General features: G+C 39.1%; 1 protein-coding gene across 4 annotated transcripts in view; it reads right to left on the bottom strand.

Annotated features, from left to right (window-relative positions):
* Positions 1–23,745, bottom strand: part of ST6GALNAC3 (ST6 N-acetylgalactosaminide alpha-2,6-sialyltransferase 3) — a 636,206-nt gene that overhangs the window by 107,986 nt on the left and 504,475 nt on the right. Inside the window, exon 4 of one of the 4 annotated variants that reach the window (XM_057715895.1) lies at positions 4,998–5,066. The exons of the other annotated variants lie outside the window; for them this stretch is intronic. Coding sequence (XP_057571878.1) covers positions 5,024–5,066 — 43 coding nt within the window. The 3' untranslated portion in view covers positions 4,998–5,023. Of the gene's footprint in view, positions 1–4,997; positions 5,067–23,745 lie in introns of those variants that run through there. 4 annotated transcript variants of the gene reach the window in all.

The raw sequence follows: 23,745 nt of genomic DNA on the forward strand, positions 1-23,745 counted from the left end.
AAATCATCCTGCTCCCTTCAGGTGAAAAACAATTCATTTGATTTTCCGTAAATCACAAATTAGTGCTGTGTATCAGAGGACAGGTTTTCTAAAGTTGCTTGGAGCCCTGATGGGAGCTGAATGATAATGGTGTTATCGTACTTACCTGGACATATCACTTTCTCTGAGGCTTGCTGGGTTTCTAAGTGAAAATTGGATGCAGTTTAGGTGAATGACCTGGTCTGTGCAAGTATCTGAAAAGTTTTCCTTCACTGTTTTCTATGCATCATGAGACAAGACTTTTTTTTTTAGCTGTTTATTGGAATATAATTGCCTTACACTGTTGTGTCAGTTTCTGCTGTAAAACAAAGTGAATCAGCTGCATTCATACATATACCCCCAAATCCCCTCCCTCCTGCGACTCCATCCCACCCTCCCCATCCCAGCCCTCTAAGTCATCACCCATCATTGAGTTGATCTCTCTGTGTGCAGCAGCTTCCCACTAGCTATCTGTTACATTTGCTAATGTATATATGTCAATGCTACTGTCTCACGTCGTCCCAGCTTCCCCTTCGCCACCCCCACCCCATGTCCTCAAGTTCATTCTCTATGTCTGCCTTTGTAAGACATCTTACCAATCTCTTTAACACATTTTTATTGAATACAACACTACTCTCTGCCCATCACTGTTGTAGATGCTGTGGATACAGTAATTATCAAAACAACCAAGGCTTTTGTCTTCATGGAGGTCAGAGGATTGGATCTGGAGATGGCTATGCTATAAAGGTTGATCAGGGAAGGCCTTTTGATAATAGAAGCAAAGATCTGGGGGAAGATGGGGGGTGGGGGAAGGTGAGTGGGAAGAAACCACATAGGCCATAACGGGAAGGCAGCCTCATGTGGGCAGTCTTTCAACCCCCTCTGGGTCACATAAGAATGGGCCTTGGGCCCACAACGCTTTTTTACCAAGGAGTTCTCACAGCCTGTGCTGGGCTTATCACCTTGTGTGGGAATATCTGTCTCTGCTTCGCACTCAATGTGCATCTTTTGCTCTGCTATAAGTGTGTCATATGGCACCTGGCCAATCTCACTGCTGTATCTGTCTCCTGCAAAGAGGGGATGGGTCCTTTGTGCTGTGGCACAAGGGGGTTGCATGCAGGCCAACAGTCCTGTGTCAGCTGCTGGGAGGGACCTGCTGCTGCGGGGGACTGATGCTCACTGTTAGAGCTGATCTTGCTCTGTCTCCTCTCTATGTGAGTATAGCATTTTTTCCATCCAGTGCTTGACTGTGTTGTGTTTTCTTTGGTGACTCCAGTACCAAGATTCAGTGGATAGAAGTGTTTGGACTCCTCTTTCTGGTGATAAGCGACAGATGCCAGTTGCTCAACAGACCATATGAGAGAAGAGTGTTCCAGGATGTTTTCCATATCACACGCATGAGGAAGTGTGCTTGATGTGTTTAAGGAAGAGATGGGAGTACAGTAACTGAAGGGGGAGAGTAATTAGATAAGTACCAGCTGGAGGATTCTGTCAAGTTCCAAATGGTTCAAGGGAATGTTTGATGAAAAGCTTGCTCTCCACATTGTCTTTAGTCAAGATGACGCAATCCATCCAAAACAGATGACGATGTACCTCCTTAAAACTCTCCCCTTAGGGGCATCTGGGTCACCCCAGGTTGTTTGGCAACTGTGTAGCACCACCTTCTAAAAAAGACTAAATTTCCTATCTTCCATCTAGATGTCTTGGTAAACTAGAGCACGGCCAGCTCTTCTCCCCTAAACCAACACTTCACCAGTGGTACAGCCCTCCAGCCAGCAGTCGTTCCCACTGATGTCCAACATCCTTGCTGCTCTTCTCCAGGACCAAGCCATCAGTGTGCTACAATTAGGCCCCTGAATCCTGTGGTTTTTTTTAAACAGGCACTGCTTAGTCTCAAATCACTTAAACAGGCAAGCATTTCAGGAGCAACAAACTCACAGTGGGGGTTGATAACTGTATTTTTAACTTTTATTTTCATTGACTTTGGTTGATTTTCAAGGAGAAACAAACCCAGCGCATTTATATTCACCCCCTCTGCCTATTTGTCACTGAGTCTGAAATGCCACTATGTCAGTTGACTTTCTTTGTATTTCCTGGTGTGTCTTCTAAGTGGAAAACATTCCAGAAACAGGATCACATTGAGTTACATGCACTTTCCTCTGTGATAGGAACAGTAGCAGCAGCATAGGTTAGGAACGGGTGCCAAATGGGTGGGAAGACGTACCACAGGGAGGGAAAGACATGAAAGAGCAACTTTGCTTAAAATACAGCGGAACCTGCAGTCAATCCTGTACTCTGGGGTCTGAGGAGGAGCAGCAATGTTGGGAACTGCTTAAAGCACCATCTGCTTAAAAAGTCATTTGAAAATTGGGAGAGATCAGAAGAGATGAGTCTTGACTAAAAGCTCCCAAATCAAATCTAGAAATTGTATCTATGTACTGATTTTTACCAGTTATTATTCCTGCTGAATTGTATATTTTCCCTCTTCTTGCCTTTTCCTTCCACTTGTTCTACCTTCCAATCCTCTCTTTCTTCAATACTAGGCTGACCAAGCACTAGGAGAGATCACTAAAAATTACAGCATCTATTTGCACCTGATGAGAAAAGACAGGTCTCACATATTCACCCGTTTATTCATTTTTTTCAACATTTATTGGGATCCCATTATGTGCCACTGGCTATGCTAGAAGTTGGTGATGAATATGGAATATTTTCTTAAAAAACACATGGTCTACTGGAGGAGGCACACATGTTAAAACAATAAATCACAATACAGTGTAACAAAGCGGAGTTTCAGAGTCAGTACCAAGTGCAGTATAGACCAGAAGTGAGGATGTCTGGTTTCCCATTCCAGCTGTGTCACTACTCAAATGTGAAGCTTTGGACAACTTATTTAGCCACTTTGGGTCATCTTTGTATCCTTTTCTCTTAAGTGAAATAGTTGAACTAAGTGTCTTTGAATTTTAAAATCAAAAGATTCAGCTATTATCACCTTCAATAATCGATCTGTTTTAACCGTTAGCCATTTGGCAGTTCCATGTTCCATGTGTGTTGGATGGGTAATTAACAAGCATATTAATCAGTCAGATCACATTTAATGCAAACTTGTATGATGGGCATGCCACTAAATGCCTGGGGTGTATATAGAAAGGGTGTAGTTTTATCTGGCAATGGTAGTGGCTACAGTCACTAAACTTTTGGGGGGAGAAGCTCCATGTTTTCCTCTTTCATGCGATTGCTCATGGAAGGTGCTGGAATGGCTAAGACCAAAGCCACAACCACAGCATTGAGGGTAAAGTTTAATTTGAGTGAGAAAAAAAAAAATCTAAATTAGGGCAAATCGTTTTTCTTTTTCTGTGTTTTTCTAGGGGCTGGTCCCTCCACGGAGCTGCTGTCAAGGACCAATAGTGTTAGAGCCCCGGAATAAAGTGGAGGTCATTCGTGTGACATATGGACCCCTCCTCTGCAAAATAAGCTCCTTGGCTCATTCTGTTTCATTCTTGAGAGTTCAACAGCCAGGCTTTCAGAACAGAACCCCAGCGGATATAACTGTCAGTGATTCCTCTAAATATTTATCTTCTCTTTACCACAGGAAAAGAGGGCCAGGAATTTCAGGGTTTGACATCTGGTCAAAGATCTTTCCATCTCACCACCTAAGAGGGATATTTTTACATTTCTGATTGATTACTTTTAAGCCTAACCTGATTTATTTTGTTTCTGGATAGAAATAATAATTAGCTCAAAATCTCTTCGAGCAAACTGTGTTGCATTTCATTCAGACTGGGAGGTTCATACTGCCCAAGTGCCCTGTCCTACAAACAGCACTTAATTAGACAGTTGCATTTTTTCCCCTGGTGCCTCTGATATATTTGGGATGTGAAATCATGTGAGGTTTCCTACCCATAATACTTGCTGGGGCTAGCAAAGTGGTTTCTTCTCAAAATACCCAGAGCTAATGTCCATATAATGATACTTGCAGTGGAATAATAGCAGCTGCTAGATTAATGCAGGAATTCTTCTAAATAAATGCCCTGATGATCTGGGTCCCTAAGGGAATTCACTGGCCTGGATGACAATGTATCTGGGAATTCTTGTAGCTGCACCATTTCTAAACTCTCCTGCTGTGTGGTTGTACTAGAAAGGAGGAAGTATAAATTATACATCCAAGTAGACCTTTGGAGGTTCAATAAAAACAACCACAAAAAGACTGGAGCTGATGTACATAAAGTTGTTTATGCTTTCAGCTTAGAGAGACTTAGTGATAACTATCAGATGCCTTAAAAAATTTTAAAAGGGTCTCCCCTGAGGCCAAATATTGTCTTGTAATTTGTCACTCATGCACACAGCACTATGTACCAGCTGGCCATCAGCCATGGCACTTTTTATACCTTCCACATTTGGGGATCGATAAAAACAATTATTGTCATCTACAAATAAACAATCAAGAGTCCCACAGGGATGATGAAAGAATTTAAGCCCTTAATTCAGTACAACAGGAAAGCTTAAATTAATGCAGCAGAATAATGAGCCATGCAGGGGAAAATAAAGGCAGGAGTGTTAAAAGGAAGCTATCAATCACTTGTTTCCACCGGCCAAGCTGCGCATCCCACTGCTCCTTGGTAATCAAGATACTTACCACTTGGAAACTGCTTAAATTTACTTGCTCATCTCTTGGAAAAATGATGCTGTCAACACCTTGATGTAGCACATGCTTGAAGGCATAGCATTTAAAATATGATCTTTCATCTAGTTTATTACCAATAAAATATAAGCTACCATGCCCCTTGATGTCTACCCCTGTTCCTTGATGTCTAAAGGCCATCACATGGCCACAGGGATTCGTTGTCTGTCATGCTGGCCTTATTTCTACCAGTCTCAATATCTGTGGCTGTCAACATCCTTCATTCACCTGCACCCTTGCTTCTGAGCATGCTCCCTGATCTTCTTGTTTCCGGAAACATATTACGAAGCATTTTTCTCCTGTTGCCTGGCGAGCAGAAACGTTCTAGTGAGTGACATTTCCCTGTGGGATAATTTCAGGGGAGGAACTGAGGAAACAGAAATGGTTACTTTTCAAAAGGAAACTGAATTACATTGAATTTATTATCTATACACAGGATGCTCTAATTATTGAGCACAATTAGCTCAATGACTTGCTTTCTGAACTCAAGAAGCTTATCCTTTGATGGGCAAAATAATAGCACTTTCTCTATATTAGAATTTTTTAATCTCAGCATTTTTAGATGAGATAATTCTCTGTTGTGGGGCATGTCCTGTGTAATAAGTTCTCTTTCACATTTCACCAGATTCCTCTCTGTTCCAAGTGCCCCTGAGCCCTAAGAGGGCAGTAAACTTCTTGACTCCCTGGTGTATAGTCTTTGGCTCAGGAGGGTTTGCCATGGGGATGTCTCTGACCCCAAATCCAGGCTCTCCTGGCTCTCCTTATCTACAGTTCCCACTCTGCCTGCTCACTTCCCACTGGCTTTCCTCACCAGCCAAGCATCTTTCTTCCTTCTCCTTCTTGACAAGTCTATCTGAAGCCATTCAGGTTTGGTCAAGGCTAAATTGTTATCTTACATTTCAACACAGCCCTAGGAATCAGCAGATTCATTTGGCCTAAACCCAAAGGGTAAGGCCTAGCCTGCAATGGGGGATGTACAATGAGGAAGGGAAGCAAGTGTCAGGGAACAAGGATAAGGAGGCCAGTTGCCTCCATCTTTGTGGCTGCCTCCTTTTCAGGGAATGGGTCCTTTCAGGGCCTTTGGTTCTACTGTTTCTAATTCATTTCTTCTATGAGCCAATGCAAACAAGGCCTGGGGCATTCCAAGCAAAAATTTCAAAAGCATAATAATCATTCATCAAAGCCCAGAGAAGATCCAGACCCTCCCAACAATGGAGGTTTATTGGAGAGCACAATATTGGCAGCAGTTTCTGAAATCTTCTATACTCAGGAGCAGAAAGGGAATTTTAAAAAAGAATTAATCAATATTTCATGTCTTGTTTTACACTATTGGACCTCAGTTCTCTCATCAATATACTACACTAGCAGGATAAATGAAAATAGTAAAGTAAGTTTCCATATACCTTCCTAGAGAGAAGGAGTACCTGACAGAATACAGATTATGCAATTAAAAACATTCTTTCCGCATTTTTTTCAAAAGCACATGGATAATGAAAGAATACATTTAAACAAAGAGACTGGCCAAGAAAAACAGCTGATGATTATCAGTAGTACCTTGGGATTCAATTTAATATTGTGAACCAGTCTAATGGAAGCAGAGCTCAAAGTGTGGAAACAATTTCAGCTGTCCCCAAGTCATATATTTTTGTATGTCATTCGATAGCCAGGAGCTATGGTAATACTCTGGAGTTTACCCAGTATGAACACTGTATATTTGTACTATCTATCAATGGGACATGCCCAGCAAATCTTTAGGCAGCAACAACTTTCTGCAAAGCAGGTGGCAGAATTCTCCATCTTGGCTTGAATCATTTGCACATGGACATAAACTTTTCAAATGGATAAAAACATCATACTGTGGATGATTCCTAAGAGAATGCACCAAATGAAAGGAATCTAGGCTGGAAAATAATGAAAAATGGACCATGGGTAAATGGAGAAAGCTGTAAATCTTAGAAGACTGTACTACCATCCCGATCAGCTAATGCAAAATGCCTGTGCTAATCAGTAGGCGCTTGAACTGTAAATATAACAAATAGTTTTCCTGCCGTAGAATCAACAGGACTTTCTGACGAGTGATGAATGCAATGAAATTGTACAAAAGGAGCATAATAAGAAATGACTGTGCTCTTTTCAAAATGTACATTTAAAAGTAAAATGGTGCAGCTCCCAAAGGTATGATTTATAGCTGCTGTAGAAATAGAAGATACCACTCACAAAAATTACTTTGTTCATTCATCTCAGAAATTAAAAGGTTATTTTGCTCTTGCCCTTGGGCTTTAAAGCCCCTTCAATTGGAAATGTTGATTTCTGGGATTTCATTCAATTTATTAAATGAACAATGGAACCTCAGGAATGGCAGGGATGGATAGTGGAGATCTCTTTGGGCCACTCCATTAAGGCAGGACTGGTTCCTTAACCATTCAGTACTGGCTGAACTGTATCCCCTCCAAACTTATATGTTTAAGCCCTAACCCCTATTGTGATGGAGTTTGAAGATGGCGCCTTTGGAAGGTAATTAGCTTGACATGAGGTCATGAAGTTAGGGCCCTACTGATGGGATCACTGCCCTTATGTGAAGAGAAAGAGACACCAGAGCTCTCTCCCTTCATGCTATATGAGGACATAGCAAGAAGGCTACAAGCCAGAAGAAGAGTTCTTGCCAGAAGCTGACCATGTTGGCACCTTGATCTTGGACTGCCAGCTTCCAGAACGATCAGAAAATGAATTTCTATTGTTTAAGCTGCCCAGTGTATGGTATTTTGTTATGGCAATCCAAGTGGACTAAGACAATGGGTGTCTCTCAGGGCCCTCTCCTGACAAAGCTGACCTCCCACTGACTCTTCCAGGACTTCTCTTCCTGAACTCCCATGTCTAGTCACACGGGTCCATTTATGGCTCCTTAGCACATCTTGTACGTGTTGGCCTCCATCTTTTCTATCTTGACTTGTGTACATTTTCCTTCTTCCTGAAATGCTCTCCCCACAGCCTCTCCAGTTTCTAATCTTATCAAGCTTTGATTCTGCTTACCCTCATCCCTTCAAGAAAGATCTGTTTGAATGGATAAAGAAGATGTGGCACATACACACAATGGAATATTACTCAGCCATAAAAAGGAACGAAATTGAGTTATTTGTAGTGAGGTGGGTGGGCCTAGAGTCTGTCACACAGAGTGAAGTCAGAAAGAGAAAAACAAATACTGTATGCTAACGCATATATATGGAATCTAAAGAAACTAATGAACCCAGTGGCAGGGCAAGAATAAAGACGCAGATGTAGAGAACGGACTTGAGGATACAGTGGGGGAAGGGGAAGCTGGGATGAAGTGAGAGAGTAGCATTGACATATATATACTATCAAATGTAAAATAGATAGCTAGTGGGAAGCTGCTGCATAACACCATGGAGATCAACTCAATGCTTGGTGATGACCTAGAGGGGTGGGATAGGGAGGGTGGGAGAGAGGCTCGGGAGGGAGGGGTTATGGGGATATATGTATAAATACAGCTGATTCATTTTGTTGTAGAGCAGAAACTGGCACACCATTGTACAGCAATTATACTCCAATAAAGATCTGAAGAAAAACAACAAAAGATCTGTTGAGTGCACTGTAGCTGTGAGGTACTGCGCCAGGTACTGGAAAGACCAAGTTGCCCCTGATCTCAACTCAGGGTCAAGGCAGGGAGACAGACTCGATGACTATTTTCAAAAATAGGGCTAGCAAGGGGGTAATTCCCCTGTGAGTGCTATGAGGATACCAAGGAAAGAGCAACAGACATCACTGGAGGGAACCAGGGAAGGTAGGAGGTGAGAGCTGAGCTGCAGATTAAGGCTAAGTAAGAACACCGAGCAGAAAAAGGAGCAGGCGAGCCTTTCAGACAGAAGGAATGGGCTGTGCAGTTGCACTGAGGTATGAGAGTAACAGGAATACAGAGTAGCTCTGGTCTGTCCTCTAATCTGAACAAATCTCAAACATTATCAGTGCTTAATTTCCATAATAAATTGTTGGTTAGAGACAGGATGCATAAGTAACGCTGACTTATTTTTCTTCCTTACGTTATGTTTTGAAATGTTAGAGATATCTTGATGTTCCGTATAGCTATTTTTTTCAGCTGAAGGAAATTTATGGGCCTGGAGAAAAGTATCTGGGGGAAAATTGGCAGAATTATATTTTTTCTTCCTCATTAAATTCCTCATTAATTCAGAACTGAGAAAAATGTAAACAACATATGACTAAGAATAAAAACAATTAAAAAATGTGTGAGGTTATTGGAGGTACCCAGTGGTGTTCATCTGTGTTATAAACTAAGTTACAAGTCATGAGCAAACTCATCTACTCTCCACGTGGTCTCCAAGCAGACTTCCTCCATACACACCCGAAGGCGCTCAACCTGTTCCACCTAAAAGGGAAACGGTTTTTACATAAACATTTAATTTACTGAGTTGCTTTTTTTGTTTTGTTTTGTTTTGTTTTGTTACTTAGAAATGAAAATGGATACCATTACTGCTGTAAGGACATGAACCCTTTGAAATACCTTTCTGGTCAGGAGATGCTGGGCTAAATGACCTCTATAGGAACATCCCCTCTACCCAGGGAAGCTTCTGGGAGCAGGGATTCCACTGTGTACACTTAACTTCATCTCTACTCTGAGTAACTGCTGCTTCCCTTGGATCTCTGGTTTTCCTAAATGGCCCATAATTTTGAGGATGTGAGGTATTATGGATAGTCTGTGTGAGTGCTAGTTTCAGACTGTTCAAGCTATCATAGAGGCCCTTGTCTCAGCAACAACAGATTTACTGTCAACTTTCCTGTGCTAGATTGTATTGATAGTTCCCTCCTTGGACACGGCCTGCTCATGGGTCAGTAACTTTCCTGCCTCATGAACTTAGGTTTGGCCAAAGGATTTACTTTGACCCACGAACCATAAGTAGAAGTGAGCACTGAGACAGTTCTCAGTGGAGATTTTAAGAAGTATCACATGGTTCCCATTTCTTACACTTCTTCTCTCCATCATGAGAACAACACATCCCAGGCAGAGGATGCTCCTTCAGCCTGGGTACCATGACACAAATATGAGCCCAAAACTAGAGCCAAGTTCAGCTAAACCTAGTAGAGCTACAGCTGATCACAGACCTGTGAATAGCAAATAAATGTTCTTGTAAGCCCCTGAATTTTAGGATTATTTGCTATGTGGAAAAAGATGACTAAGTAAACTTTATCTGATAAATAATAACTGCTATTAGTTATGGAGCATTTATATGTACTAGACATTGTGCCAGGAGCTGCATATAGGTCATTTTATTTAATTCTCACAACTGCATCCTATAGAGAGTATTAATATCCCCATTATACAAATGAAGGTTCTGGGAGATATAAAGTACTTGCCCAAAGATGGTTATACCAGAGAACTCAGGTTCTTAACTAAGTTCTTTCTTGGCTAGCATCATTCTCGGTATTGCCTGAGGAGGTATCACATGTCTGATAGAGCAATCATCAAAAGATCTGACTTCTTCTGGTTCTACTGTGAACCCTCTAGGAAATCTTGAACATGTTCCTTCTTCTTCTTGGGTCAATTTTTTTTTTTTAATGGCAGAATAAGAGGATTGGCCTAAGTAGCCTTAAGATCTATCATCACTAAAGTTCTGTAATTGTATAGTAACATAATTGCTTTGCAAATAAGTTCATCTATGCCATTTTTCTAGATTCCACATATATACGTTAATACACGATATTTGTTTTTCTCTTTTTGACTTAACTTCACTCTGTATGACAGTCTCTATATATGCACTGCTATGTATAAAATAGATAACTAATGAGAACAGACTGTAGCACAAGGAACTCTACTCAATCCTCTGTGGTCACCTAAATGGAAAGGAAATCCAAGGAAGAGGGGATATAAGTATACGTGTGGCTGATTTACTTTGCTGTACAACAGAAACTAACACAACATTGTAAAGCAACTATATGCCAATTAAAAAAGAAAAGAGAAGAGCAGAGAGAAGAGAAGAGAAGAGAGAGAAGAGAAAAGAGAAGAGACGAGAAGAGACGAGAAGAAGAGAAGAGAAGAAAAAAAGAAAAGAAAAGAAAGAAAAGAAAGGGGGTAAATCCTGAAAATAAAGATCAAGTTCCTAGATTTACTTCATTCCCCAGGCATCTCTTCCTTTCAGCCCTTAGGTTCTATTTTAACCTTTTAATAAATTCTCTTCTTTGGCTTGTGTCAGCTGAAGGAGGCATCTGTTCCTTGCAACCAGAGATTTTAAGTTGGACTGGTTGATCTCCAAGATCCTTTCTAACATAATGAGTCCATTTAATACTCTAGGTATAATTAAGGACTTTGCTTCTGCAGAATCCTTAATTCTTATTAACAATCACTATTTGATCTGATCCAAGTTCTATACTTAGGCTTAAATAAGTTGCTGCTTTAAAACTTACCCTTCAACTTATCTGAAAATCATGCCCTTCCTAAATTGATGTGGTCTTCAGTATTCTGAATGCTAATCACCTTTCTCTACCTAAGGCATAGGTGCCTGTTCCCTGCAAACCTGATAAAGGTAATTAAAGGAAGATTTTGGCTTTCTCTCCTAGTTCTTTTATCAGTAATTCCCTCTGCATACACTTTCCTTAAGACTAAGAAAAACAAAAACAAACAAACAAAAAAAAAACAAAAAGGAAAAATTGTAATCAGGTAGGAGAATATCTAAATAGATAAAAGATTTTTTCTTGCTACTTTAAGTTTTTAGAAGAGGAAAAGAAGGACTCACTTTCCCTTAGCTTTTTTATTTCACTGGAACTTGAGTTAAACCAAGCTTTTCCTTTAGAAATAGTTGTAGCACAGAATCAGACTCAAACTTCTTCTGATGAAAATGCTTTCTAAGACCTCGTTGACCTACAGCATTATATTGGTTTCAGGTGTACAACATAACGCTTCAACATTTATATATATTTGGAAATGATCACCACAACAAGTCTAGTTATCATTTGTCACCACACATAGTTACCGAATTTAAAGAATAACTTTTAAATGACTAAAAGTTTTAACAAGAATTTAAGACAGAGACTTGAGCTGATTTCACCCCATTGAAGGAGAACGGGTATTCAAGCTTGTTGCTAAGGTCTCCAGTGACACTGGGATCATCATTAAGCCAGCTTTGGCCAGAGCCAAGCAGCCAGCTACACATAAAAGTGAAATTTAAAAAATACAAAGCAGCACTGACCTCCTTCTGGTTAAGACCAATTTTGCTGCCACTTCTTGCCTATCGGAATCTATTATCACTATTCTCAGTTACATGGCTCAATATATCCTGAAATAAATTATTTTGAGGGGAATATTTATTTTCAATAGGAAAAACTAAGCTGTACCCACATTACCCCCATCTATTAGAGTTGTTTTTATTTGACTCACTAAAGAAGGATAATTCAATTAGAAAAGGTCAGAAGCAACAACTGACATATGGATCTTCAGCAACCGAGAATTTTAGTCTCTAACAGAGAAATAAGTTTTATTTGGCATTTTTCCAATAGGCTGACATTCATTGACTACCTTATGCACAATGCCTTTGCCAAATTATAGGCTATCATCAGTGTGTCAAAGCAGACCCTGATCTAGTTCCTCTACTCCAGCACCAGCGGATTCCTAAGAGGAGCATCTGTCTGCTCCAGCAGAACACCCAAGGTCAGATGACTTAGTAGGGGAACCTTCCCTGACACAGTCAGAGCTAATGGAGTCTCACAAAAAAGCTGTTTGTCCACTAAGGTAGGAAGTTATTACAATTTAATTCTGCCTGGGAATTTTAGTCCTAAGAAATCCATTTTTGTCTCTATTCTTGAGATGGGATAGGGTTTGAAGTCTATCCAGATTTTCCAATTGAGCTAGATTCCTTGCCTAGAGAAGCAAAGAATTTCTTTCATGGAGGTATGTCTTCCCCATAGTGTTGATACACAGTTGGCTGGCAATCTGTGGGGAAAGGACCTGTGTGTTTGTTGCCTACACTAAATCTCTACCTGGGAAGAAGTTCTTCTATGCACACCCTCCTCATACCAAAACTTCTCCTGTACCAGGTCCTTTTATCTAAGGAGCAGAGAAAAGATAACAATAATAATTCCATTCTTCCAATCAGAAGAGATAACCTTCATGTGACTCTGGAATTCTTCTAACCCAGTATTTTTTTTCTTATTGAAGTACGGTTGATTTACACTACTGTGTTAGTTGCAGGTGTACAGCATAGGGATTCAGTATTTTTGCAAATTGTATTCCATTATACAATGGTTATTACAAGGTTATTAAAAGACAATGGGTATAACCCCCTGTGCTATGCAGTGTATCACTGTTGCTTATTTATTTTATATGTAGTAGTTTGTATCTGTGAATCCCTTACCCCTAATATGCTCCTCCCCCTTCCCTCTCCCCTTTGGTAACTATGTTTGTTTTCTATGTCTGGGAGTCAGTTTCTGTTTTGTATATAAATTAAGCTCAGTAATATTGTTGATCCAGAGTAGATAACATTTCATAAAGTGGGAACTAGAACACAGAGCAAAAGCAATGTATCTTAGAAGATGCCAGGAGAAATACAGAATAGAACGGAAAATGTCTCTTATTTGAGAGCGTCTAATTGAAATGGGAGAATGTTGTTATCTCCACAGATTTTCCTACATTGCAACAGCCACAGAATGTCAGAAATCTCCATGCCTAGCTATAAAAATGAGACAGACACAGGAAAACATTCGAGAAGATCCTCCGCCTTGCATATTTGCTTTTGCCAGTTGGTTATAACAGTTTATGCCCGTGTGTCTGACTAAAGGGGCTGCAAGGAAGTGACTAGAAGAGCTGCTGAACTCTGAAGGCTGTTGAATAGCAGCAGTAGATGAAGAGAATTGCTCTTATTCTTGGAGCTCACAGATTGTCTTCCCTTCATCCCTCTGTCTTCCCCTTACCTCTGCTTAGTCTTAAGTGTCCGTAATCATGCCAAGAGGATGCAAAGAACTACACAGTTGTTTTTTGTAGAGGGGAAATACGAGGCATGAAATTTTGTGAAAGCTTCCCTCCAAAATAAGAAAGTAGGTTGAAGGTAGTTGCCTTCCTTCCTCTTGAACCAGAGAAGGGGAACTGGTGAGTAATGCCAACCAACATGGTTCTTGCCGGCTCCGTCCCCATCACTGCAGCCCCAATCCTTGCTCTCTTAGGCTGGATTTTCCAGACCGTGTCACCATTTTCCCACTCTGGAAAAACTGTGTTGTCATCAGAAGCCAAAATCCCTGATGTGATGATTGTGGTTCCACAATCCTGTTCCTTCTCTCAAGGGCATCCTTTCTTTCTATTCAGTGCTCGTATCCCACTCTCTACACCCAGAGCCTTGACTCCACTTCACAGCCACAGCCCTGATCCCACTCTCCCTAGAGGCATTGTTTCCATCCTCTGCACCTTTTCCCAAGCTCCATTTACCACCACTGTTACTGATAATGGATTCTGATGTTATTGCCCTGGGGGTATAGTCTGGGTACTCATACTTAATAAAAAAAAAAAAAAAAAAAAAAAAAAGCTCCCCTGGATGATTATAATGTGATGTGTGTAGCCAGGGTTGAAAACCACTGCTATAAATGCTTGCTAGGTTTGAGGATTCTATTTGAAGTTGAGTTCTACTTTATTATGAATTAAATTAACTTTTGAGGCTTGGCCTGAGAATCTAACCACTATTTTAGAATATGTTTCCTTAGGAAAATGTGTCCCAATTTATAAATAGCTGACCTGCAAACTGACTGGAAACTTGCCAGAGAAGGAATGTTGGTCAGCAAAGGTATCCTGACTTTCTGTTAAAAATGTATATATTTATTTATTTAATTAAAGTATAGTTGATTAGTATAGTTGACTTACAACATTATATTAATTTCAGGTGTACAGCATAGTGATTCAATATTTAATAGATTATACTCCACTTAAAGTTATTACAAAATAATGGCTGTATTTCCCTGTGCTGTACAATACATCCTTATTGCTTTATCTATTTTATACGTAGTAGTTTGTATTATTAATCTCATACCCCTGTCTTGCCCCTCCCCTCTTCCCTCTCCCAACTAGTAAACACTAATTTGTTTTCTATATCTGTAAGTTTGTTTCTGTTTTGTTAGACATATTCTTTTGTTTTATTTTTTAGATTCCACATATAAATGATAACATACAGTGTTTGTCTTTCTGTGTCTATTTCACCAAGCATAACACCCTCCAGGTCTATCCATGTTGTTGCAAACGGCAACATTTCATTATTTTTTATAGTTGAATAATATTCCATTCTGTGTATATAAATGTATCCCATCTCGATAACTGTGTCTGGCACACATTTGGCACTCAATTTGTCCAACTAAGTTGAATAATTTTTGGAATGCAGGCTGTTCCTAAGTTAGAAGTTGCTAATTTTTTCCCCAAGGAATTTTAAACAGTTTACCAGTTTTCTCATTTATGATGTAACAGAGATAACTTACTGATATGTCTAAGGATATTTATGTCAGAGATACAACCCAAATCACCACACAAAATTTGGTAAACCTCACATGTATCCCTTGTACCACTTACCTCCAGAGTCAGGTTCCCCCATCGCAGATATTAATGACATATAACATATATAGAAAGTTTAAGGTGTACAATGGAAAGATTAGATACTTGTACACACTGCAAAACAATCATCACGATAAGGTTAGCTAACATTTCCATCCCTTCATGCTATTACAATTTGTGTGTGTGTGTGTATGTTGATAACATTTAAGATTTACTCTCTGAAGACTTTTCAGGTATATAATACGGTATTGGTAATTATAGGCACCACGCTGTGCATTAGATCCACAGCTCTTAATTATATTACAGTTGAGACAGGATCAAGTTTTAAAATCCCCCTTTTAGTCAGTTGACACATAGCTCAGCTGGAATATCATGTTCATCAGGACTGAAATGTCCTCTGTATGTTTTATAAATAACAAATCATAGCACAGGGGTGGCCATATATGGTGTGCCAAAAAAAAAGAATAAATAAAGATGGGGATCCAAAGGTGGAAAAATGTGTTTTTGTAATTTATTGGACCCACAGTAGTTATATCACCATCAAGAGGTGTATTCACCATTAAATTCCTGAAATCATGAAGTAAAATATCAATTTACCTAAGTTAAGTCAGTATCTTGAATTTTTCACTGCAAAGCAAACTCTCAGAAAGTTGTGTCATTTTGTAGCTTCCTTAAGTTAAAAGCACATACTTAATGGAATCTCATGGCAATTAATGTCTTAGGTCCTTCTATAGACACAGGGAAGGCTCTTTCCTCCCTGCTTTTGGCTGTCATCATGCACCCCTCTCGCTACTATTGCCTCCAGTTTTGCAATCCATGAAGTCCAGAAAGTGACATTTGCATACTGGCCTCCCGTAGGAAAGCTTCCTCAGTCTTCCTGTTAGCACAAAGATCATTCAATTATGTTCAGCCTCAGAAGTGCCATTTTGGGGGGTTTTTTTGGGGGGGAGGGGGGGGTTGCTTTTTTTTTTTTTTTTTTTTTTTTTAAATCAAAAGACCACTTTCCGGTTTTGAAATGGCTCTGGATCTGCCACTTCTTCGAGCAACCCTGACTGTAAGAGCATTTGCCATTCACCTCAGGCTGTGTTTGTACCTAGCAACCCTCCATAACTAGCATGCTGCCCATAGGATTAATGAGTGTGGGATGGTGCCCAGCCTTATTGAGAAGGCTTTCTAAAACCCAGGCTTGCAACTGCTGACTTGCACATTGTCAGAGAAGAAAATCTAAGTGCTCACAACTGCGGTGCTGTGAGTACCATTTCCTTCCGTTCACAGTTTGAGAATTAATGGTGATATTAAGGCAGCCAAGAGAGATGTCAGACAGTAGATGGCTCCAGCTCCTGAATTATCTTCTTTAATTTATTTGCTTGGATGATGGCTCCATGATTCTCCAGGATACGTGCATCACCCTTGGCTCTGCCCTCTTCCTCATCCTTCAGGTCCCGTCCGTTACTGAGCTGTGTTACCTCTTCACATTCTCTCTCACATCTGTTTCTTTGTATCCCTCTACTACTTTAAAACCCTGGATACCAAGCTGGCTGGGGTGTAGGCTTCAGATTATTACAGCAACCTATCTGTGGTACATCTATGCGATCTGTGTACATTTAACAGAAGGGAATGAGGTGGTGGCTGGGCTGGCAGCAGCGGTGGGTACGAATCCAGTCTTGGGGAGCCACAATCAACACCCAAGAGGTCCCTTCACAATCTTGGCATTTTCTTTAAAATCACAAAAAATAGGAAGTGGGGACAGTGGTAAAATTTTTAAAAAGGGTAGCACTTAAGCACTGCTATGAAGAAAGATATGTTTTCCAATCTCCCTATCCAATTATTTTCTCTAGTCACAGGTGACTTTATTGTGGAAACAGCCTATCTGTATTTCCTGGTGAGGTGTTGAAACTGAAAAAGCACAAGCTGAGCTAGACACAAAATCAATATCCTTTGATTCAGTTTCAGCTCTTCACTATGGCACTTTCCCCCATCATCTCTTTCAAGAAGTCAATGCAAAGGAAAATCAGATTTTTCTCTAATCGAGGGTAAGGAATAATTTCTAGCTTTGTGATCATCAAGGAGCTTCAAAGAACTCAGTGTTGGTTAAAATATTACAGCCATTCAAGTCCTGATTTCATATTGCAACATACCACCAACACTTCTTCGATTATTATCATTTTTTTCCTTTGTACACCAACACAAAATATTTAATAGGAATATTAAACATAGGCCTAGAACTATGAAGTGGAAGGACCTTTGAGTGGATGAATGGATGAATTCATTTCTCGCAACAAGTCACCTAGACAAATGTGCTTCTGTGAAGAGCAGGATGGAGCATGGATGGCGAGGAACCACTTTTCTATTGATAACCTTTATTTTCCTCTAACACATTTCCTTTCTGGGCATACATGACATTACAGAGAATGACTCAGGGATGTGTGATCTTAGCAGTTCCTTTTTGTCTTAAAAGAAGTACATCCAGGATTTGGTTAAAGAGTTGTATCTCATGCAATTTGTGTTTTAGACAAAGATACATTATTTTTATTTCTAGGCTACCCGGCATGTGAAAATACAAAGAGAAAAAACTGGTAACTCACTAGCTTATTCAGAAAGAATCATTTTGAATATTAAGTTCCTGTGAATATGCTGAAATATCTGAAATGATTATTGCAACTTGAAAGTAACTGAGGGGAAGAAAACTGAAGTTTAAAGATTCAGTGCTAAGAAATACACCAACTAATGAAGGATTATAAAATATATATTTAGCACCTAAAGAGTTATTTAATATATATATGGTGTATATTATATATATATATAAAAAATATTAAATATATATATAAACCTGGAAAAAAGGATTCATTTCTCCCAATTTAATCTATGCCCCACATTGTTTCAGGAGCACATCGGTTGCATAAGAACAGGGGAAGACAACACGTGTGATGTATTTAACAAGTGCTATGCAGCTACTCAACAAACACCAAGCACAGCAAGGTGCCTGCCAGGAGCCTGGCCCTGCACAGCTAAGGTATTTTGCTTTTTGATGTTGAGTAATTCTTATATCAGAAAGAAAAACACATAAACATCTTTGTGTGTTTTTATGCCCAAGCCCTTAGAAGATCAGTGAAGTATTTTGTCTATAACAACATGGCATTTCTCTCAATAAAGAGTCCTGTGGCTGGGGGAGGAACTGGTCTCAAAAGTGGCCTTAAAATCCCATTTCTCCCCTTACGGACCATGAATGTCCAACATTGTCCCAACAGGGCTTCAAAGGAAGTGTTTTTAAAAACCAGATCGATACTCTTCGACCCTCTTCTTGGGATCCTAGACCCTCACAATTCACCCTGCTCTGTTTCCTCTCTCTCTCCAGGCTTTCGTCCTTGTCACCTCATTTTGTTCCCAGCATCGGGGGCAATGTGCTCATGGAGAAGTTTGATTCTCTTGTCCGGGATTCTATCATTTCCTGCTTCCCTGACCTGCCTTTGATGCCCCCCTGTTCTGTGGTGAACTGGAGTGACAAGAGCAAGGAGTTATTGCTTCTAAGCAGAGGAGGCTGTCTGAACTGTTACCCCTCTCGAGCAAAGAGCAATCATGTTTACTTACAGTGAGGAAAAATGGAGACACTTGAAGCCTCATCAGTTGAGAAAATAGAGCTATCAGGGGGATTCTACAAACTCACTGACAACCAGTTAGTGTTGTGTTTGGGGTCATCTCTCTTTTGGCTATTTTATAGAAAATATTTCAAATTAAGAAAATAAAATCCTATGCTAATTCCTATGCTGCATAAATTGTTCCAGAGCCCCCTAAAATATGGAGAATTTCCTAATTCATATAACCTATCTAGCATCACACTGATACTGAAACCCAGGAAAGAGTCAAAGGGGGGTAGGGACGAAAAAGGAGAGTACAATCCCATGTATAATTACAGACTCAAAAATCCTCAATTAAAACCCAACCAACTGACCATAGCACTAAATTAAATAGTAAGGAACTATTTATTATCATTTATACAAGGAACTATACTCAATATTTTATAATTACCTACAAGAGAAAAGAATCTGAAAAAGAATGTATGTATATATAACTGAATCAATTTGTTGTACACCTGAATCAATTTGCTTTACACTAATACAACACTGTAAATCAACTATACTTCAATAAAGAAAATTAAAAATTAAAAAATTGTAGAAGGAAGCTCAAAGCTATTAGAATAAGAGAGTTTTGATAAATTGGTCAAATACAAAATATATATATTTAAAAATGAATAGTTTTCTCTTATAACCAGAACTAACGAGTAGAAAATATAATGTACTGAAATATTCCCAAAATTCATAATCACAGCAAAAATATTTTTTAAAATACTAAAGAATAACCTTAATAAAAATTTGTGGGGCTTTCAGGGTTGGACTACCAATTTCACTCACTGTGAAGACTGAAGTCTGCCAATATGTTTATTCTGCCCAAATTAATAAATTTGAATGCAATTCTGATCAAAATTCCACTGGTGCACCCTGTTCACAGCAGCACTATTCACAATGGCCAAGACATAGAAACAACCTAGATGTTCATCGTTAGAGGAATGGATAAAGATGTGGTATATATATACAATGGAATACTACTCAGCTATAAAAATGAATGAAATAATGTCTTTTGCAGCAACATGGATGGACCTAGAGATTATCATACTAAGCAAAGTAAGTCAGAAAGAGAAAGATAAATACCACATTATATCATATATGGAATCTAAAATATGACATAAATGAATTTATCTATGAAACAGAAACAGACTCACAGACATAAAGAACAGATTTGTGGTTGCCAAGGTGGGGGTTGGGGGAGGGATGGATTGGAGTTTGGGATTAGCAGATGCAAACTATTCTTATATAGGATGGATAAAAAACAAGGTCCTACTGTATAGCACAGGGAACTATATTCAATATCCGGTGATAAATCATAATGGACAAGAATATAAAAAAAGAATGTATGTATATGTATAATGGAATCACTTTGCTGTACAGCAGAAATTAACACAACGTTGTAAATCAACTGTACTTCAACTTAAAAAATTCTACTGGTGCAAAAATAATCACAAAAGTAAAATACATTGACAGAGTGGGGGACAAAAAATTGGTGACACACATGCAATGCAAAGGGTTAACGTTTTGATATAAAAATTGCTTTTTAAAAGTGATTGAAAAAAGGCAAACACTGAAGAAAGTGGGCACAGATGCACACAGTCACACTTTTCCAGCTCAAGATCTTTGGTCTTCCATCTGACAAATGCTCCTTCTTAGTGAACTCTCTTCTGACCACCCTGTATCAACAGCAGATTGACCCCCTTCACCCCTAATCCTCTCACCCAGTTTCATTTTCCTCCACAGCACTTATCACCACCTGACAAATACCAGCAGAGATTTGTTTACTCCTTCTCCTCCCATTCGACTATAAATTCCATGAGTGTCATTTGATTAATTTATGTTGTACCAGGATCTAGAGTAATACTTGTCATAGAGTAGGGGCTCAATAAGAATTTGTTGATTGAGTGAATAAATACCATTTTGTCTCTCCTATTTACTTAAGTATTTCCTACATTCATTGGATGTTTTGACATTTATTTTATGTGTGACTGTCTTTTTCATTCACATCAGTATGTTCATGCCTTAGGTTCATGTTCTCAGGGCCACCTCATTGACTTAGGATAGACTTGTTGTTTTGCAATGAAACTGTGCTTTACATAAAGCAGGGCACTAAAGCTTTGGGTACAAACCACATTTTAACTGAAATCTGTCACAGGCCTATGAAAATTCCCATTTGTGTTGACCGACTGGCTCATCTCAATGTATCAGAAGATTCTTATAAATGAGGTAGTTTAAGATGCATTGTTACCTAGCAGCAGGCTGACTGCCAGGGATAATTAGGCAAATGTTATACTTGGTTGGGGCAGTCATGGGATCATATAAGGTACAGCGTTGCTGAGTCAGAACCAGAGCTGTAGGTCACGGCTGTACAGCTTGTCCCCTGTACAAGGGCACAAGGCCAGGAGGGAGGCTGGGGGCGTGTGGGGCCTGAAATCAGTCTTTATTCTGCTTGCCAAGACTTATGCTTTGGTTCTGACTTCATCGGCCCAGAGAAAGGGGTGCCTTTCAGCAATCCCTCACCTAGAGGGGGTACGTTTCTCTTCTGTAATGAAGGGATATGAGAGCATTGGGCCTGACCACACTGGAGACTTTCCCTAGTAAATTAAGGGCTAGTTCAGAAGGCAGAGAGAAAAGGAAATCATCAGAGATTCCATAGATAGAACATTTGTTGTCAAAAAAGAAAGAAAGGAAAAAAAAAAGAGGTCCTGGGAAGAGCTTCTACTAATTAGCAGTTAGGAGAGCAAAATGCCTCATTTTAATAAATCCCAATAAGCTTAACCAAAAAAAAAATTTTTTTTAAACAAAGAGACCTAATTGAATAGCTTCTAAGAACCTGTTCCACAGTTTGTTACTCTAAAGCCTGAAGCCAAAAAAGAAGTCTAAAGCCCCTTCCTGTCTGTGGAATTCCCTTATAAGATCTGACTACAAAATCTGCTTAGCTTTTTCCATCGTTAAATCACTGCCTAAGAAATAAAAATAAAAACAAAGAGACCAAAGTGAGAACAATCCTGGAAATATGACCTTAAAAAGGACTCTGAATAAGTTTACAACCAAAATTAAGTTAGTAAGATTGATAATAAGAAATGTTTAACACACAAGTGCGATCTATCCTTCTTTTCATGAATTCATACATTTAGTGAGATTCTTCCAAGTGTCAACAGGTTATGGAAGACACAAGGAGGATGGAGTTAGGTTGAGGAGACGGTACAATGTGTTAGGTCTTACAATGGAGGTCCAAATTGAGAATATTGAAGAAGGTATTCTATAGAAGGTGATATTTCTGGGTGTTAAAGTATGAATAGGAGTTTGATTGTTGGATGAAGAGGGAGAGAGCATTCCTGACAGAGGGACAGTACGTGATGAAAGACAAACTATGGCACCTTCAGGGGGTGATAAGGAGTTTATTGTCACCACACCATAGAGTACACATGAGGGAATGGCAGGAAATGAGGCGAAACACATAGATTTTAAAATTTGGACCACACCCCCATGTTCATTGCAGCACTACTTACAACAGCCAGGTCACGGAAGCAACCTAAATGTCCATCAACAGATGAATGGATAAAGAAGATGTGGTACATATATACAATGGAATATTACTCAGCCATAAAAAGGAATGAAATTGGGTCATTTGTAGAGACATGGATGGACCTAGAGAGCATCATACAGAGTGAAGAAAGTCAGAAAGAGAAAAATATCGTATATTAATGCACATATGTGGAATCTAGAAAAATGGTGCAGTTGAACAGGTTTGCAAGGCAGAAATAGAGACACACGTGTAGAGAACAAACATGTGGATGCCAAGGGGGTAAGTGGGGGGAGCAGTGGGATGAATTGGGAAATTGGGATTGATATATATACATTAATATGTATAAAATTGATGACGAATAAGAAAAAAATCAAATTACACTGTAAATATATGCAGTTTATTGTATGTCAATTATATCTCAATAAAACTCTTTTTAAAAGAAAAAAAAATTTGGACTGTAAAAGAGCCTCCTTTACTATGTTTGTGTGTTTGGATTTAACCTTTTAACCTATAGAGAGCTAACATACTTTATTAGGAAATAACATGATGAGATTTTTATGATAATAAGCCTATGAGAATTATGAACTGCATTTGGGAAATGTTGGTGATAAAATGACAAGACAGGAAGCCCAGTTAAGATATAATGAAGATGGAGACTAAGATGTGACAAAGGATTAAAAAGAGAGGCTAGAGCTAAGGAACATTCCAGAAGAATGGCAAAAAGAATGCATGAAGATGTGGCAAAGGGTCAACTGAAGATATTTCTAATTTGAAAACTATGTGGGATGATGACACCGTAATGGAAATGGAGACTCCAGAGACCACAGTATTTTAAGTTGTCATTTAACAGAGTTTGGTATAGATGTGTGAAATTTGAGATGCCTCTGGGATCTCAGCTTGGGAAGTTCCAAAACGAATTTAGAATATGAGTTTGGACAAGTCAGGTCTAGAGACGTCTTGATGTAACCAGACCATGGATTAGGGGAAGAAGAGAGATTAAGGACAGAAGATCCTTTTAGACTTTGCTACAGACAGCTTTTATATTCTCTCTCCATCTCTCATAGAGAATATTTAAATTGTGCATACTTTTCATTAATGTTTTTAATAGAAAAAACTAATATAGCAGCCAGATTAGGTGCTTACTTATGAATTTCTAAGAGTGGATATAGTATCCAGCATTTCCTGAACACATCTGATTGAAGAACCCTTAACCTCTGATGTTTCATAGAACATATTCTGGAAAAAATTATACCAATACTATATACTTTTAGTAATCTTATGTTATGTACAGAAGTTAAATTGACAGATTCATTATAAAAAAGTACTTCTTACCAATTGAAAATGAAAC

This window comes from Hippopotamus amphibius, chromosome 1, assembly GCF_030028045.1.
Source record: "Hippopotamus amphibius kiboko isolate mHipAmp2 chromosome 1, mHipAmp2.hap2, whole genome shotgun sequence".
Taxonomy (NCBI): domain Eukaryota; kingdom Metazoa; phylum Chordata; class Mammalia; order Artiodactyla; family Hippopotamidae; genus Hippopotamus; species Hippopotamus amphibius.